The sequence below is a fragment of the Perognathus longimembris genome, chromosome 1, assembly GCF_023159225.1.
Source record: "Perognathus longimembris pacificus isolate PPM17 chromosome 1, ASM2315922v1, whole genome shotgun sequence".
Classification (NCBI taxonomy): domain Eukaryota; kingdom Metazoa; phylum Chordata; class Mammalia; order Rodentia; family Heteromyidae; genus Perognathus; species Perognathus longimembris.
In genome coordinates, this window is record NC_063161.1 from 138,559,278 (window position 1) to 138,578,756 (window position 19,479).

General features: G+C 42.1%; 1 protein-coding gene across 4 annotated transcripts in view; it reads left to right on the plus strand.

Annotated features, from left to right (window-relative positions):
* The window catches only part of LOC125346159 (ribitol-5-phosphate transferase FKTN-like), a 65,675-nt gene extending 53,590 nt beyond the window's left edge, over window positions 1-12,085 (plus strand). For all 4 annotated transcript variants that reach the window (XM_048338474.1, XM_048338492.1, XM_048338500.1 and 1 more), the window contains one exon: window positions 10,469-12,085. In XM_048338474.1, coding sequence (XP_048194431.1) covers window positions 10,469-10,824 — 356 coding nt within the window. In that variant the 3' untranslated portion in view covers window positions 10,825-12,085. The remainder of the gene's footprint in view (window positions 1-10,468) is intronic.
* The last annotated feature ends 7,394 nt before the right edge of the window (window positions 12,086-19,479 follow it).

Here is a 19,479-nt window from a genome sequence, read left to right on the forward strand (position 1 = left end):
AATAACCTATGAAGTTTATATTATTTCCAATTTATAGCAATAGGAAGTTAAGTAATTTGCCTAAGATTACAACTGGTATCAGAGTAGGGAACAGACAACAGTTCCTGTCTGCACAATTGAGTCAAAGATTTCTTTTGGCTACCATACAAACTCACCTTCCATTTGGCAGTTAATACATCACTCAGCCTATAGCAAATCAGTAAGTATTCATTTTTGCTATTTTTTATTTTTTTTTTGGCCAGTCCTGGGCCTTGGACTCAGGGCCTGAGCACTGTCCCTGGCTTCTTCCCGCTCAAGGCTAGCACTCTGCCACTTGAGCCACAGCGCCGCTTCTGGCCGTTTTCTGTATATGTGGTGCTGGGGAATCGAACCTAGGGCCTCGTGTATCCGAGGCAGGCACTCTTGCCACTAGGTTATATCCCCAGCTCCTCATTTTTGCTATTTTATATGAGACCGGTTCAAAGCAATATCACTACCTGACCAGGGCCAACAAGCAGGCGGCAGGCAGCCTGGAGACAATAAATAGGGCTTTCTTCAACAAACGTCTTCTTAAGCATTTTCTGTGTATAGCAAGGAGAGTAAAAGGAATTTAAAGTTATCGTGAAAGTTTCATATGACCAAGAGTTAAAAAATGCCCCAGCAAACTAACAGCAACTGATAGACACATTTTGATTTGGAGAATACAAATTTTAAAACAAGGATTGTAGTAATATAAAATGAAGGGGAATTCATGATAAAAAGCAAGGTAAGTCATCAATAAAAGGGGTGGGGGAGAAGAGAATGAGCAGGTACACAATAGAAGGACACTTACATACAGATTATTCTAATAAATACCCCAAACCACCCAAGAATATGCATATTAACAGGTGTGTATAAAACCTTTTTACCTTTCTTTTTTTTTTTTTTTTTTTTGCCAGTGCTGGGGCTTGAACTCAGGGTCTGAGCACTGTCCCTGGCTTCTATTTTTGCTCAAGGCTAGCACTCTGCCACTTGAGCCACAGCGCCACTTCTGGCTGTTTTCTATATATGTGGTGCTGAGGAATCGAACCCAAGGCTTCATGTATAAGAGGCAAGCACTCTACCACTAGGCCATATTCCCAGCCCACCTTTTTACCTTTCAAACACAAAATATTCCTTGTACCTATGAAGTATTTTAGAAAAGTTGGTTATATGGTTTTACCAAAGAGAAGATCTCAATGAGAATCCCAAAGCAGAAAGAATACCATGTACATCTTTCATCATATTGCAATAAGACTAGAAATTAATAGCAAATATTTACCAAAAAAATACAATAAGTAAAATTTTAAAGCACTTTCTAAAGCAAAACAAAATACCAAACTTTAGAAAGTTCTTGGTAAGTGGCCATCCTGGCACACATCTGTAATTCAAGCAAGTCATGGCTGAAGCAGGATGGATGAGAGTTCAAGGGCAGCTAGGGCTGCACAGCAAGACCCCGTCTCAAAACCAAACCAGTTATTCAATCTAACATGTCAAAATTTATATCAGTGAAAAAATTGTAAGAAAAGATGGAGCATATGAAAAAAACTATCCAGAAGGAAGTACTATTAAAAACCAACTAATTCATAGGATGACTATATTGATGGATAAATGCAGAATAGGTGGAAGAAGGGCTGTACAGATGTCTGGATAAATGGGGAGACGTATGTATGCATTGGGGCCTCAACACACAGACTTGGGGACTAAGAAGGATTAAGATAGGAAGGTTGACAAAAGGAGTGTTAAGACTGGATAAGGTTGATGCTTACATAACCTCCAGACAAATGACCTTGAACTACACCCAACCCAACTGGTTGGCTGAAAGCCTTCCTGAAATCCCCAGGTTTGGTCTTTCCTGAGCCCTAGTGGACCAGTATTCACAGGCTAATCCAGACAGATCAATTAAAGCAACCAGACCAAGAGCCTGACAGCACCCAGGCCCCCCTAGTGAGTGACCTGCCCTTCCCTCCCCAGCCTCAGCTTCCATCCCTATGAGCTCTGCAGGTGCAGGTTCTCTAGGGGGCAGTGAGAGTCATGAATAGTAAGGGTTTTAGCTCAAGCACATAGAGGCATTTAGCTGCCCAAACCTAATCCCTATTAATCGGATTATGTAAATTCATACTTCAACCTCTTCCCCTGCTGGACCTAGCCCCAGAAAGCTCCATACTGAGAGGCTGGGATAGGAGCTAGTTCATCACTTGAAAGGGTCACTGCTAGTGGAATGATGCATCAAAATTATTTTTTAAAGAAGTTTGAGAAAAATAAATCCTGGATCTATGTGTCATCACAACTGTGCCCCTATCTGTGTAACCCTTGTCCTTTCTCTGAACTGTTGTCCACTTGCACAGATCTGATTTTAGTTGTTTCATTTAGCCTAACACATTTCTGCTCTTACTGTATACTTTCCACCATTCTTTTCCCAGCTTTAAAATATGCTACAGAGAAAGCACATCACTTCACAGTTTCTACCTGTTCTTGGTTTAAGATCTACCATGTACTCTGTCAGAATTGCAATATAATAGAGCAGGGTTGAAAAACACAAGCACCATGAGGCAGTGATTCCCTTTTCATGGTACACAAAGGACAGAGAAGTGGAAAGAACAGATCAGGAATGTTTCCTGCAAATATTAGGTTATGTTTCTATGCACAAATTGGCCAGCTCTCTCCAACTCATGGTTTGATCCATTTCTCTGTATTGCCACCAAAATGAACCTAAATGTATTATACTCATGTTCAAAGCACACAGCTGTCTTCTTGTCCTTGTGTCCTATGCTTGTAATTCCTACCAGACTTTCCAAGCTTTCTATCAAGAACCCTGGCACTGCCCTCGGTGCTCTGCTTTCCGTGGCCCTGTTCTGGCCTCCTCTGTTGTCCTACCTTCTAACCACAATCGAGTGTCCAAGACACCTGAATTGTTGTCCAAACAGCCCCCAGAATCTTTTCAGGACACAGAGGCCCTTGATAGAGAAGGAAAAAAAGGTGGATCAGGTGAGTGAGGATGGATTAGGAGTCTCCATTTACATACCTACCATGGTCCCAGAATCTTCAGAGTCAGCCTTGTTTCTAGTCTTATTTAAATGCCATCCTTCCAGAGTCATCTCTGGTCCTCAGCCAGGATCTTTTGTCTTTCTCTTCTAACTTCAGTTTCATGCTTTCTAGTGCCCAGGACTGTCTAATGTTTAATCAATTTGTGTTCTCTTTCTTCCAAAGTCTGTGAGCTTTTTGTTTCATCTTCACAACCTTACCCCAGATATTAGCAATACATTTTTTTTTGTCCATCCTGGGGCTTGAACTCAGGGCCTGAGCACTGTCCCTGGCTTCTTTTTGCTCAAGGCTAGCACTCTACCACTTGAGCCACAGCGCCACTTTCAGCTTTTTTCTGTTTATGTGGAGCTGAGGAATTGAACCCAGGGCTTCATGCATGGTAGGCAAGCACTCTACCACTAAGCTACATTCCCAGCCCAACTGTACAGCTTTTTGTTTAATTGGCTATGCCAGTTACCTGTGGTAAGGAGAGACATTGTTATATCTCCACACATATAGACATTGATACTTTACTTAATTTCACCCTCCCCCCATGCCACATATCCTGCATCCTTCCCTCCAAGAAATGGCCTCCCAGCAGGTTTCCTTGTTCTGTTTTTATAATTGGAAATAGTCTTATTTTGACCTCAGTCATCTTTATCCTTCCCCCCAGGTACACTCTTTCCCTGCTAGTCCCCATCTGCCACAGAATGATACATGGTTATTCATCCTCTCTTTTTCCATTCTCTCCTCTCTTCCTCCTGAGTAGTCTCATATGGATATTTACACTTATGTACATGTCCATGACTATAGATCTTTTAGGTCTAGCTTCTACATATTAGTGAAAGCATGATAGATAATTTTTTGATCTGGACTTATCTTGCCTAGTAGAAGGTCTTCTAGTTGTATTCCGAGTGATGCAGAAAAGCAGATGGCAGAAGGTAGGAGTTGAATCAGAAAGATAATTAGGTGGCCCGTGCACTTCCTGCAATACCCAAGCCTTGCATTAGACAAGGCAAAAATGACATCTCTCCTGTGCAGTGGTTGTTAAATTTTGCTGTGCACTGCAATCTCTTGTGTTATTTGGTTAAAAAAAAAAGCCCCACACAGATTGTGCTTGGCCCGGGTGGCTCATGCTGTATTCCTAGCTACTCAGAAGGCTGAGATCTGAGGATCGTTGTGTTAAGCCAGTCTGGGCAGGAAAGTCCATTGAAAGACTCTTATCTCTAATTAAACACCAAAAAATAAAAAAAAAATGGCATTGGAGCTGTAACTCAAGTGCTAGAGTACTAACCTTGAGCACAAAAGCTCTGGGACAGCACCTGGTCCCCGAGATCACGCTCAAGGATTTGCACCCAAAATAAAACAACAACAAATTGACTCCACTCTCAGTCCACGTTTGAGGCTGGATTGTTGGCTTTAAGGTTTGTCTTTCCACCCATGATTGAAGCTAGAAGTTCTACTATGCACTCTGGGGGTTGAATACACACTGGATGAATTCAGAAACTGGAACTTAACAGTGGGAAGGGAGATTGGTAAAAGGTACTGTGTTGCGGTCCCCAAGCCTTAAAATACGGTGATGTCTTCCTGGTCCTGGGAAACCAGGGCGTGGGAAGTGGGGAGGGACTAGCGGGAATCCCCCAGGGAAGGAGCCCCAGGCCCAAACAAAAGGCCTTGTCCTATAAAGGCAGTGACTGGGCGTGCAGTCCAGGCGAGGGCGCACAAGGCCGGCCACTGCGACCGAGACAGCAAAGCCAGCCACAGCGAGAATTCCCGGCTCTTAACAAGGTGTGTGTGTGGACTCCGGGGTGATGGGGATGTGGGCGCCCTCCCTCCCCCGCGATCGGCTCCTGGATATTCGGGTCCCTTAGCACCCCTAAATCAGAGCCACGTTTGCCCTAGAGGGCAGGGGTTATAGCAGCCCTCAAGGCGACTCTCAGGGAAGAACTGGGACTTTTCATAGGTAGAAGCAGTGACAGGGACTGGGAGCTGGCATAGTCGCTTCTGCTTAATGCGTTCATGTGCGATACGGGGGTACCCTGCCACACCCCAGTGGGTTTTTTTAGGATGTTTAGAGGTAATAGATCTCCGTGAGTGACTCCAGACACTTTGCAGATGTGAAACTTCAACCCCCACGTGCTTTTCTGGACTCCTGACTTATTCCCAAGGACTAAGGCTAGGAGGAAAGGAACATTATATAAAAGAAGAGGAAAAGCCAAGAAGTAAGGTGGGCAAGGGCAGCCAGCAGGTTGAAGGAGATGGAAGTGCAGGTGTTATCACTCTTAGAACAGATGACTTGCACACAAGGTTCAGGGCACAGTGGCAGGTGAATCTCACCCACTGGCTGCCTTCCCCCAAGCAGTATTCAGTAGGTGCGCTGGTTTAGACATCATGTGGCATTCATTGCCTATGAAAAAAAAGTAGTTTGCAAATAATATGTGTAGTGATTTTCCTAAGTGTGTGTGTGTATGTGTATTCATGGAGTGTACACACCAAACTGGTTGTGGCTGGGAAATGAAAATGATCAGGTAGACAAGAGTGGAACCTTTCATGTCTTACTTTATGCACTTACTTACTGCATGGTTTTACTTCTTAAATGCGCATGTGCTATTTCCATAATATTCTCTTTTGAGGCAGGGTTGAACAATTCCTCCTTCCTTTCCTTCCTGCTGGGAGTGATTTTAGTTACTTTCAGGAGAACTGTGGAAGAAGAGACATATACACAAAACCCAGTGCAGGAAGAGAAATGGAAAGCCTTGTGAAAAAAGCTGCGTGAGTGTAAAGGACAGGCTGTGGGAATGGGAGCCCTGAGCCCTGGTTGCTTGAATTACAGATGTGTGCCAGGATGGCCACTTACCAAGAAATCCTAAAGTTTGCTGTTCTGTTTTGTTTTAGAAAGTGCTTTTAGGGCTGGGGATATGGCCTAGTGGCAAGAGTGCCTGCCTCATATACATGAGGCCCTGGGTTCGATTCCCCAGCACCACATATACAGAAAATGGCCAGAAGTGGCGCTGTGGCTCAAGTGACAGAGTGCTAGCCTTGAGCAAAAAAGAAGCCAGAGGGGGGCTGGGGAGATAGCCTAGTGGCAAGAGTGCCTGCCTTGGATACACGAGGCCCTAGGTTCGATTCCCCAGCACCACATATACAGAAAAACGGCCAGAAGCGGCGCTGTGGCTCAAGTGGCGGAGTGCTAGCCTTGAGCGGGAAGAAGCCAGGGACAGTGCTCAGGCCCTGAGTTCACGGCCTAGGACTGGCAAAAAAAAAAAAAAAGATAGAAAGTGCTTTTAAAAAAATATGTAAACAGACAAGGGTATGCACACTTCCACTGTTTACCATGGTAGTCCTATAGCTCATGCATCGTGTGTGTGTGTGTGTGTGTGTATGTGTGTGTGTGTGCGCGTGCGCGCGCTTGAACTCAGGGCCTGGAGGCTTCCTGTAGCTTTTTTTGCTAAGGCTGGTGCTACACCACTTGGGTCACAGTGAAGCCACTAGGGCTCCACTTCTGGCTTTTAGCTGATTAATTAGACATAAAAGGCTCATGGCCTTTCCTTACCATGCTGGCTTTGAACTGAGATCCTCAGATCTTAGCCTCCTGAGTAGCTAAGATTATAGGTGTGAGCCATGGTGTCTGGCTGTAGGCTTTCTTAAGCAGGTCTGCAACTCCTAACCAGCCAGAGATTATGTAGATAGATGTTCTATGAATTTGGATAGGGAAAGTTTTTTAATTTTATTTACCTTTCATCTAAATGGAGTATGTATTTTATTTACAAATGTGGGTAGTAATGTACAGTAGAAGTATCATAGCTTTATATAAAGAGCCTTGGTTTCCTCAGAACAATGATTTTAAATGCATAACTTAAATACAGAGACATAGAAAATAAGCAAATATATACTTAGTTATTGAAATATTGGAATTTAAAATGCCACACAGGGGGCTGGGAATATGGCCTAGTGATAAGAGCGCCTGCCTTATATACATGAAGTCCTGGGTTCGATTCCCCAGCACCACATATATAGAAAACGGCCAGAAGTGGCGCTGTGGCTCAAGTGGCAGGGTGCTAGCCTTGAGCGGGAAGAAGCCAGGGACAGTGCTCAGGCCCTGAGTCCAAGGCCCAGGACTGGCAAAAAAAAAAAAAAAAAAAAAAAAAAGAAGAGAAGAGTTTGTTTGGAAGTAGTGCTGTGGTTCAAGTGGTAGAGGGCTAGCCTTGAGCACAAAAAGGTTCAGGGATAACATCCAGGCCCTGGGTTCAAGCCCTACAACCACCACCACCACCACCAAAAACCCACAAACAAAACCTTGGCTTATTAAAATGCCACACAGTATTATTTGGAGATAAGCTGTAGTGGTGAATTCATGACCAACTAAAGTCAGGGATACTTGCATCTCACTTCGTTTCACAAATCATTTAAGTATCACTTCCTGCAAATTGTGGTAATAAGTCTAATTATTTAATGTGTTAAAAATGAAGTGCATGAGAGTGCCTGCCTCGGATACACGAGGCCCTAGGTTCGATTCCCCAGCACCACATATACAGAAAAAACGGCCAGAAGCAGCGCTGTGGCTCAAGTGGCAGAGTGCTAGCCTTGAGCGGGAAGAAGCCAGGGACAGTGCTCAGGCCCTGAGTCCAAGGCCCAGGACTGGCCAAAAAAAAACCAAAAAACCAAAAATGAAGTGCATGCATTGCAATATTGTATTTTAATTGCATATTTTAATAAACACATATGTATCCATGTGGTTTAGTTATGCATTTGAAATCATTATGCTGAAAAGGAAACAAAGAGTCTTTACTTGATATATTTAAAGCCATTATTCTGAGAGGAATTGTCAGTCTGCCTCAGACTGCCAACAGGATCCATAGGAAAAAAAAAGGTTATGAACTTTTCCTAGTGGGAGTCCTGAAGGGTGAAATAAATACCCAGAATTTAGGCCCTGCCCCTGACTCCTTGGGTGACCTAAATGCTCCCCCTTGTTTCCACATCCACCAAATGTGCTCTGATTCTGTGGCATCTGGTGGCTTTTTTTTCTTTTTCTTTTTTTTTTTTTGAGTTCTTACATTGCTCTGAAAATCTAGATTTGCAGCAATCAGGCCTTGGAACAGGAAAAACATTAAATGCAATTTCCTTTGATTTAAGAAGTACTTCAATAATCTTCCAGTGACCTCTACTTTGAGCTTTTCCAGCTTGTTAAATCACTGATTTCTATTTCCCACCCCCCCCCCCACTCCTCCACCCTGGATAAAGAGAGTAATACACTTGAAGATAAATCAACAAGTAATTACGAAGCACCCCTAGCATGGCAAGCTACATTTTAGAAGGCAGTCTTCTGTCTGCTCCTAATACAATAGGCTCAAGCCCTCTTAGAAGAGAACACCACCATCAGTCAGTTTATCCTGCCTAATCTTTTTTCCTCCCAGCTTGGAAAAGACCCCCCATGGGACCACAGTTGACTTAGTAAATGAGCCAACCCCACTTTTAACAAGAGAACCTTGAAAGTAACTTTTCTCCCACACTCTCAGCCCACTCTGGTGTGAGCAAAACGATAGTTTTCTATCATCAAATCCTCTTGATTCAGGTTCAAACTTCCCTACTTTAGGTTTACTTGCAGTACAATTCTAACAACTCTCATATGTTTTTAATTGTAGAAGCACAGACCAGAATATAAGACTTAGGTTAGACAAAAAGACAATGGGCAGGACATTGGGCATTTCCAAGTAGAAAGATGACTTTGCCTGGTCTGCCTCCGCTCCACCCCCAAGTTCTGGAAGGAGATTTAGTCTGCCTGGTTAGGCCTCTCCCTGTCAGCACATGCAATCAGTTCCTGGGAGATCCAGCAGCCAGCATGATATAGCTGTCCCTGGTCCCAGTAAACCTGCCACCAATTGAGAATGTCAAACTGAAAATGCATTTATAGGCCAAACCTGCCAGACATGATAACTTAGCCTATCCTGCCCTAAATGTCCTCAGAATACTTACATGATCCTACAGTTGGGCAAAATCATGTGATGCAAAGCCTACTATATAATAAAGTGTCAACTAGTTCATGTAATTTATTGAATGGCTGCATCCCAAACCACTGGCAACACAGTGCTGTACACTGTAGGGTTTGGGTTGTTCACTTTTTGTTCACTTTTGTGGCAGGGGCTGCACCTCAGTGACTTGCTCAGCATCTCCAGATCGAGTTATACCATGCTGTGCAGACTCACAGAGGGGCAGAACTGGTAGAAAAAGAGGAGCAGACTGCTCTTTAAAGAATGGGTAGAAATAGATGAGGAAGTATAAAGAGGGGATTCAAGGAAGAGAGAATGGCAGGTGGAAAAGGGTAGTTAGCAGTATGTATTACTCTTCAGAAGGGCCCATTGCTCAGGGGAGCTGAGGCTGGAGCAAATAGCAATGTAATCTAGTGAGTCCAGAACAACAAACTGCCCAAGGCTGGACTTCAGCTTGTTTGCCAAAGCATCCTAAAGGTTTCCACTAATACACATTAATCCAAGCCACCCAGAGATAAGGGGGTCCACATCTCTAAGTAAGATGACCGATTAAGATGATTACCAGCTGTCCAAGTGTTAGAAAGGTCATCCAAATGCAACCTCCAGGATGTCCGGGTGTCTCCGACAGCATCCAGGCTAACTCCCGCCCCATTACCCCTTATCTTTGTCTTTGTCTTTGCCTACTTCTGAGTTACATGTATTGGGGTATTTCAAAGACCATTCCTTGCCCTGTTCATTCTCTTCCATATGTCTATGCAGATAGTTTAGCTCTGCAGAGTGGAGCCTAGTCATCAAGGTGAGTCTTCTTATTAGGAGTTCAAACTTGAGATCATAACTTTTTTCTTCTTTAAAAAAAAACTGTAACACAAACTCCAATAAATCTGCAGAGTTGGATGGATAAATATATATTTTATTTCCACATCTACTCAATTCTATACTGTACCTGATTCTAATCAGTTAAGAGGTGTTGGTTTTGAAGGATGTAATGTAGGTACTAGGATATGGCAGTCTTATAAATGTGGGCTGAACAAGAGCCTGCTGAAAGATGGCTGAAAGTTGCTGGGCACTGTAATTCAGTTACTCAGGAGGCTGAGATCTAAGGATCACAGTTCAGATCCAGCCCTGGCAGGAAAGTCTTTGAGACTCTTATCCCCAATTAACCACCAGAAAGCCAGAAGTGGTGCTGTGGCTCTAGCGGTAGAGCACTACCCTTGAGCTGAAGAGCTCAGGGACAACACCCAGGCCCAGAGTTCAAGCCCCATGACTGACAAAAAAAAAAAGGCTGAAAGTCTTTGTCCTTACCTTTCCCTTTCATTGGCCTTTTCCTTCTTAAAAGGAAACAGTCTAAAACCTAAAAAATAAGGGAATAGAGCTCCTAACTCTGCATTGTGAACACCTGATGAGCAGGTTCTTGGCAAACATGCTTGCGACCAGGCCTCTTATAAGGTCTTGGCCTCCAGGGCCTTTTGTGTCTCTCAGCAGCTTGGACATGACCAGGAAGATCTTCACGAATACCAGGGAGCGGTGGAGACAGCAGAATGTCAACAGCGCCTTTGCCAAGCTGAGGAAGCTCATCCCCACTCACCCTCCAGACAAAAAACTGAGCAAAAATGAAACACTTCGCCTAGCAATGAGGTATATCAACTTCCTGGTCAAGATTTTAGGGGAGCAAAACCTCCAGCAAACAACAGTGGCTGCTCAGGAGGACATCCTGGGGATCTTTCCCCAGGGCCCCCACCTGCCAGGCCTGGAGGACAGGACTCTACTCAGTGGCTACCGTGTTTCTTCGCCTGGCCCAAGTCACCGTGTTCCATAGCATGGCTTTGGCTGTCCTCCTCCAGGGCAGCATTGGTTTAGAAGTCACCTGCTGTAGACAGACTGTTCACATGCCAGCATCAGCTTGAGCACTATCTTGGGAGACAGGATGGGAGGACACTTTAGGGAGCTGCAAAGAGGCCATGAGAGTTACTGCCCTGGAGTCCATTGTCCCCAAGATTTCAGGCAGAACTCCCTGCTTCTTATGGTTTTATAAATCCAAGTTCTGCATACAGAGTTTGAATAAAAACCTGCAAGTTTGAAAACCATCATTTTACTCAAAAATTTCAGTCATAGCAGAGGGGGTTTTCATATACTGAAGCACAGATGAATATGCAGAATGTTTTTCTCAGAAGAAATTTCAAAATTTGTTTAGAATAATGAGGCATATTTGATCAAAAGCAAATAACATAGATATTACTGATGATGAATAAAAAGGAGGAATGAAAAGTGATTGATGAGTGAAAAGATAATGCCTGCAGAAACCAACCCAGGAGGCCTGTGGGAAAATCTGAGGACTAAAGTCCCTCTAAAAGAGATTACATATGTGAGGAAGAGCTCTGTATCCTTGAAACTCTACAGCAGTGTGAGGCGTTACTGTTGAACCATTTACAGCTAAAGCCAAATGGATTACACCTGTGAAAGGAAGCGACTTGATCATTTGTGGACTAGAGTTCATGGATTTCTTAGGAAAAGAAAGTCAACTAAACTAAGTTAGCAGAACTTTTAGTTTCATGCATGTCAGGAATTAAAGCATTTAGCTCTGCCTGAGTACCTACCTGCCCACTTAAGACCTGTGAAACTCAATTACAATTATGAAAACCCAAACATTAGCATGTAACAACTCATTTAGCAAAGAGCTTAAACAAAACACTTCGAGTAAACAATAGGAATGTAATTCCAGACACTAATGTGATAATAAATTTGTTCCTTCCCTTTCCTGACATAGAGCATTAAGTCAGTCTTACTCTCGGGGCAAAAGAGTACCCAACAAGTCGATGCAATGACATTTACATAGCACACCAACACATTCCATCATGATGATACTTGGACTCAGATATAAATCATCCAGAATACAATAAGATCATTTTATGTCTCTGGGGACATTTTATTTCTCCAAAGTTCTGGACAATTACATTGGTTTTTAAATCTTTGATACTCTATGGTTAGGGATTGCTAGTGCATACACGAAGGAATTTAAATCTCCTGCCACTCTAGATGAAAGGTTGAAGTGAGGCCCCTTGCTGATGTGATGAGAAGAAAACTGGACACAATTTCACACACACATCGATACCATAGCCAGGTTTTTATGTCAATATATATGTCTATATAGCCCATATATATATACATATATATATTTATGTCTATATAGCCTTTGTATTTGTAACACGAGTGTATTTGAACCAGCAAGTTTTCCTTCTAGGTTCTTTATTTAACCTGCATTCAATAAACTTCCTCATGGAGTCAGGAAAGTTTAGGAAAACCTAGACACAGAGACTAAGGGATTTATTTTCCCCCCAGATTTGCCTTTCTTTCTCATCAGCTTCTTTTCTCATCAGCAAACTCATCCTTCAAATTATTAGGTGATAGTTTATTTTAAAGTTTTGATGACAGTGATCAATTGGCTAACATTACTCTCTTATCCATAATTAAATCAAAATAACACTTTTTTTTTTTTTTTTTGGCCAGTCCTGGGCCTTGGACTCAGGGCCTGAGCACTGCCCCTGGCTTCCTTTTTGCTCAAGGCTAGCACTCTGCCACTTGAGCCACAGCGCCACTTCTGGCCGTTTTCTGTATTTGTGGTGCTGGGGAATCGAACCCAGGGCCTCATGTATACGAGGCAAGCTCTCTTGCCACTAGGCCATATCCCCAGCCCCAAAATAACACCTTTGACAGTATTTTTATATTAGCTAGAGTTGAACATGTTGCCCCCAACATCTGTGTGCCTGACCATAGGATTCTGCTGCTCTACCAGAACAAGTTCATGCCCCTGTTGCTGGGGTGCTGGTCTCTGTGCCCAAAAAGCATCCTCCCACAAACATGTAACAGAGCCTCAAAAGCCACGAGGTGATTGAGCTACCATTACCCTATATTAAAGGGACAATTGCTTAAAGAAATGCAGCAGCAAATCCTTTTTATAAATGAATAAACTTTTATAATATCGCTCTTAAGTTATTCATGTCTTCAAATACTTATTTTGTCATCTCAGACTTTTGTGTATCAAGTGGCATTAGAGTAAAGTGATTGTCAAGAGGAAGTGTCATCACACATGAGACTGGAAGCGAATTCAAAATCTACTCTAGCACCTTCTTTGGTATCTGTACTTAAAGCTCAGTGGTTACATTAGTAAGAATTTACAGTTCAAATGCATTATAATTCTCTTGGTACATCTGTTTGTGGGTCATTTGAATCCAACAGATAAGTTTACACTAACTGTCTAGCCTGGTACTCTGGTACTTGAACAGAAGTGAGTGTTCTGCTGTGGGAAGTACTGGAAATGGTCAGAAAGCAAGAGTAAAGTTAACTATTGATATAGAGAGACTCTGCTTCCTCATTGTTACTGAGGAAAGCACAGGTCCAGAGGCTTTGAAGTGTCTTCCCAGAGACCACAAGGAAGCCCAGGTCACTATGGCCCAGTCTCCTCACCCTGGACCCAGTCTGTCCACAGCTCTGATCAGCCACCAAATACTTTGGAATTAAAAGTGAACAAGCATCTTATAATTTTGCTCATTTTCAAAAGCTTTCCGTAATCTTCTTCATATGACTTTTTATTGAAATGGAATTTATTGTGCTTTGTAGAATGTGAGTAGATTTACCAGCCAAAGATTTTTTTTTGTTCATGTGTTTTGTAAGTTTTTAACCATTATTATTTACTATTTAACATTAATTTATTACAAATGAATATTTAAGAAAAAAAATAGTTGGTTTGTTTTGTGTTTATTTATTAATCTTTGTTGGCTGTGAGGCTTGAACTCAGGGCCTGGGCTATCCCTGTGCTTTTTTGCTCAAGGTTAGTGCTCTACCACTTTGCATCATAGCACCACTTCTGGTTTTCTGGTGGTTCATTGGAGATAAGAGTCTCACAGACTTTCCTACCTGGACTGGTTTTGAACTGTGATCCTCAGATCTCAGCCTCCTGAATGGCTAGGATTACAGGTGTGAGCCACTGGTGCCCAGATGGTTGTTTCTTTTTGAAGATTAATCTTATAAATTTACTGAACACATCTACCCCCTCTAGCTTTGGAGCCACAAACCTGATTTTGACACCTCCCATTCCCCATTGTCCAGCCCTCTTAGCTTTTGCTCTTTTGAGGTTCCACTGGCACACAGCTTCCTAATTGTCCTTCTCAAGTCATAGTTGGGGTCAAATCAGTTTCCTGTACTAAACCTTCAGACTGAAACAAGCACCATACTGCAGCAAAGCAGGTTACCTACAGCCAGGATCCAACATACCCTTCTCTTTACCTTTCATAAGTCCTTCCTGGATTGTCCCATGCCAAGGAAACTACTTCACCTACTTATCCCCAAATGTGCCCCTTTCCCTATCTCCAACTTTACTGTTATGATTCCAAATGCTTGGGTAACATTTATTTCCATTCTCACTTCTTCAACTTATCCTCTACCTGCCCTAAATCCATTCAGATCCTTCATAGCTGATCTGAAACACATCTCTTACATGACCCTAGATTTCTACTCTTCAATCGATTCCTTCCTTCCTTAGACAACCCATATTGATCTTATGACCATTTTCCTTCTACCACATGTTATAGATATGTGTGCATATTCTCTTCTCCCTGTAAAGCTCAAATTTACTTGTGAACTGGGATTGTTTCTAATGTAATTCCCACCACAGTCCTGCAAATTGCTCCTGCTTTTAAAATATGCAAACTGTGCCCAGACTCTTTGTTAAGAATACTCTTTTGGCTTTCTCTAAAAAATGACTAGTCAGCCCAAACAGGCTGAATTTTTCTGGGAAACCAAAAGCATCATGTTCTTCTTCAAAGCTCCTTGCCCATAATTCTTATTCAAGAATGCCCCTTACAGGGCCTGCCTTATGAAATCCACCATCTAAGAATGGCTGAGATGGCCAAAGTAGGTACAAGTTATGCACAACTGGCCTTGCCAAAGGCAAAAGATGAAAAGGACTTGAGAGAATGAACAGCTTAACTGCTGACCTACAGGCCAAAGGTCAGTCAAAAGTCACATCCTTAGATAAAAAGGTCAAAGATAGGGGAGGGATCTGAAAGTCCAATGGCAATGCAAAGTGGGGGATTGAAAGCAGGTGTTAGGAGAAAGAAAGGAATGCCAAATAATATCCCAAAGGATTAGAGGAGGCAGAGGGGGTGGAGCAAGTTCTCCTGTGTAAGTGTTTACTTCTGTGTCTGTTATTAAAAACAGGAAGACAGCATTTTGTTTTCTTTTTATTGCAAAAATATCACAACTTCTGTACAACATTAGTTCTTTTATGCAGGTTTATAATTTACCAAGTGACACTTACTTTAGGAATTTAAATTTCCAGGCTCAAGAATTCCCTGATAGGGCTGGGAATATGGCCTAGTGGTAGAGTGCCTGCCTTGTATATATGAAGCCCTGGGTTGGATTCCTTAGCACCACCTATATAGAAAAAGCCAGAAGTGGCGCTGTGGCTCAAGTGGTAGAATACTAGCCTTGAGCAAAAAGAAGCCAGGGTCAGTGCTCAGGCCCTGAGTTCAAGCCCCAGGACTGGCAAAAAAAAAAAAAAATCCCTGATAGATTAAAGAAGGAAACTTATGAATTGTCTTTCCTTGATGCCTTTACAAATGCAGTAGGATATAGTCAATGGGATCACATTCTTATTCCCTTTAGGAACCTGACAGAAAGACATAATCAGAATGCTAGGTATGGAGGCTCATGCTTGTAATCCCAGCTGCTTGGGAGATGGGGATGGGAATGATCTTGGTTTGAGATCAGCCTGGTAAGACCCCCATCTCAACAGATAAGCAGACATAGTGGCATGCACCTGTGATCCCAGCTATACAGGAGTCCATAGATGAAGAGGATCACAGTTTGAGGCTGGTCCCTGACACTACCTGAAGGATAACTAAAACATAAAAGGCTAAGGTTATGGCTCAAGTGGTAAAGTGTCCTTGATCTTGGGAGGAATGTCCTTGATCTTGTTGCACCAGTCAGTGATACTCCCATGAGACATGCCCCAGAGAGTTGGTGACCTGGGCAAACCTTGATCCATGTCCAGCTTCTAGAATTTGTTCTCTTTCTTTCTTTCTTTTTCTTTTTTTTTTTTGGTAGTATTGGGATTTGAATTTATGGCCTTGGACTTGTCAGCTGCTGCTCTACCATTTAAGCCATACCTCAGCCCTGCTTTTTGGTGGTTATTTTGAAGATAAAGTCTAGCAAGCTTTCCTACCCAGGCTGGCCTTGATCCATATTGAGATTTTAAGCATTGTATAAAAATATAACACAGAATGTTCTGACTCTCCCTAGATGAGTCAGTTTTAAAAGGAGCAGGAAGAGAGTAGCCGAGGACAAAACAATCATGTCACACAGTGTTTGCCAAATTGGGACCAGAGTCTTTAAAAAACCAGTTCTTTTTTCTTTGGAGCCCTCTGTGCTTTCTATATTTGTGTCCTGGGAAAATGTGTTATACTTGAGTATAAAAATGTTTTCAGAAGACAGTCACATTTATACTAGGTAAAAGGGATTTCTGAACAAAACCTTAAAGATGTACAATGATGACAAACCTAGATTGTGGTGACTGAAAAGTTATTTTCCAAGGAAAAATAATTGAAAAGTGCTACTGGAATTCATTACAGTAGCATTTTTTTCTTTAAAAAATATTTTGAGAAAATTCATACAGCGAGAATCAAAGTTCTATTGATTCTGACATGTATTGAAGTTTTGCTTCAATCCTTTATCCATCCACTCAACCTGTATCCTTTCTCTTCAGTTGTTCTGCAAACATATCTATACATTCTAATTTTTTCCTCTTTCTTGAACTCATTTTCTCTTTCTTAGACACACACATACACACACAGGACAGAATTTATTGCCTTGAACTCTAGTTACTAGAGTTAGACATTTTGTATTTTTGTACTTGAGATGGGCTGTCTTTAACTTTGTCTGACCTCAAATTTATCATTCTTCTACCTCTGCTGCCAGAGTAGCTGAGATTATATGTGTACACTCATGAGCTCAACTTCTTTTTTTTCTCCTTATTACCATACCCTAGAGATAGTCTTAAGGTACAGATTACTTTCTTACTCTTTTCAACACCTTCATAACACCATGTGGGTGTGCCACACATGCCCAGTGGTTCACAGAGGAGCATTTAGTATGTCTCCAGGCTTGCAAATCCTAATAATTCAGCAATGAGTACCCTTCAATACCCCTGAGTTCCTGAGCTTACAGCTACTGTATATAGATAACCTAATGTATTCTTAGCAATGAGGGCATTCTTATTTGCACATGAATTTGTCTACACAGTATGTTGACAATTGCTGGGATACTTTCCAATCTGATAAGTGACAATGTTATCTCACTGTGCTTTTAATCTGCATTTTTCTTTTTATGAGTAAGGTTGGAACCCTATATTTACAGGTTATCTGGATTTTTGTTTCCACAGACTTTCTTAGATATCCTTTGTCTTTTCTTCTGTTTGGCTGTTTGTCTTTTATTTCCTAATTTCTAACAGTCCTTCATATATGAAAGACATCAACACTTTTTCTGTGACAGGAGTTTCATTTGTCTTAAAACCTTGTTTATAGTACTCCTTTGCCATATACAAGAATTTGATTTTAATGTATCAATTTCATGGTCCATATTTTGAGCCAGAGTTAGAAAGCTCTCCTTTATTCTGAGGGTTTTGTGCCTTTGGATTCATTTAAAAATCTTTTTGTGAGGCCCTATCCTTGAAGCAAGAAACTTGGGGAGGGCCTGATACCGAATGCACTCTCTCCTTTAATAAGAAGAGCTTATTGAGAAATGGGTAGGTCCTTAAAATAAATTCAAATTGGAAAAATTAAATCTCTCTGTCACTAAATTCTAAATATGGCTCCAACTCAGAGACATTTCAAACACATAACTCCCCAACATTCTGACACCGGGAAGAGGGGAAACTCGGAGTCCACTAGGCCTGAGATAGATCAACCTCTTCTACCTTGATCTTTAGCTTATCAAACTAACAAAATACACCCCTCTGGACTCCATGAAAAAGAAACATCCACAGAGGGAGAGAGACAACAAAAAAAGACAAAGGTGTGCATTAGTCACTTTTCCATTGCTGTGACAAAATTTCTGAGATAATCAACTACAAGAAAGGAGACTTACTTTGGCTAATGATTGTAAGGGTGTCATTTTAAGGTGCTTTTAAGGACCGTGGTAAGACAGAGTATCATCAGGAACTCACAGCAGATGGAACCTTCTATCTCATGGTGGCCAGGAAGCAAAAAAGCAAGAGAAGATGGAGTAGTGCCACCAGCTGGGAACCAAGCCTTCAGCATGTGGAACCTTTGGGGGTGGGAGATCTCTCAAAACTCTGCCTGAGGTGCCCCTTAAACTGCTTTTCTTTACCTCCAAGCAGCAAGGATTGTAGGTGTGGACCACACCAGAGATTGCTCTTTAGGGTTCTTAATATACACTGCACTGGGATGAATATTTTACAAATGCTCTTTATCCTTCTAATCACTATTAATTAATGGGAGTATGAACAGGAATATTTACTCCAGTTTACAGTATGGTGAAATGGTGGCTTAGAAGAACCTAAAAGACAAACTTGAGATCAGGCAGTTAGCAAATGGGGAGGTGAAGCCTCTGAATTGAGGTCTACATTTCAGCAAAGGCAATTTTTCTTTTGCTGTTTCTTCTGTCTTTAAGAGTTGAAAACTTCCTAGCCAGGCAAGTAAGGTGGTCCATACGTGTAGTGTCAGCTACTCAGGAGGCTAAAGTGGGAGGATTACGTGAAGCCCAGGCATTCAAGATCAACCTGGACCCTGTCTTCGAATAGAAACTTCCTGTGAAAGAAATACTGTAAGCTGGCACTGATTGAAAGAAAAAAAATTAAAGGAAATGAAACAAGCAAAGCAAACAACAAAAACCTCTCTAGTCTGGTGACTGATCTAGATTTTCTCTCAGGAGAATTTTTTTGCCTATGTCAGTATGAGGGTTTGAACTCAAGACCTGGCACTCTTGTTGAGCCTATTCACTCAAGACTGGCACTATGCCACTTGAGTCACACCTCCACTGCCAGCTCTTTCCTGGTTAATTGGAGGTGTGTCTCACAGACTTTTCCTGACTGAACTGGCTTTGAGCTGCCATTCTTAGCACCCAGCCTCCTGAGTAATTAGGATTATAGACATGAGCTATCAGTGCCTGAGTCCTTCAGAATAATTTTTGGTGAAGAAAAAGTTTTCCAGAATTGATAGGGGTCTACTGCACCTAGAATTTAAATCCCACTGACTGGCACTCAGGAAGATAACTCAACAGGAAAGAGTCTTATCTACATGGAGGTGATTCCTTTTGCTTTTGATCTTGTCATGTTATGAGCCAGGTACATTTAGATGCTGTCTAAGACTCATGCAAAAGGGCACAGGAGGTGCTCAGTCCCAACTAGTATGTCTCCAACTCCTTCGTGTTTATGAGGAAAAATATTTCTTCCACTAAA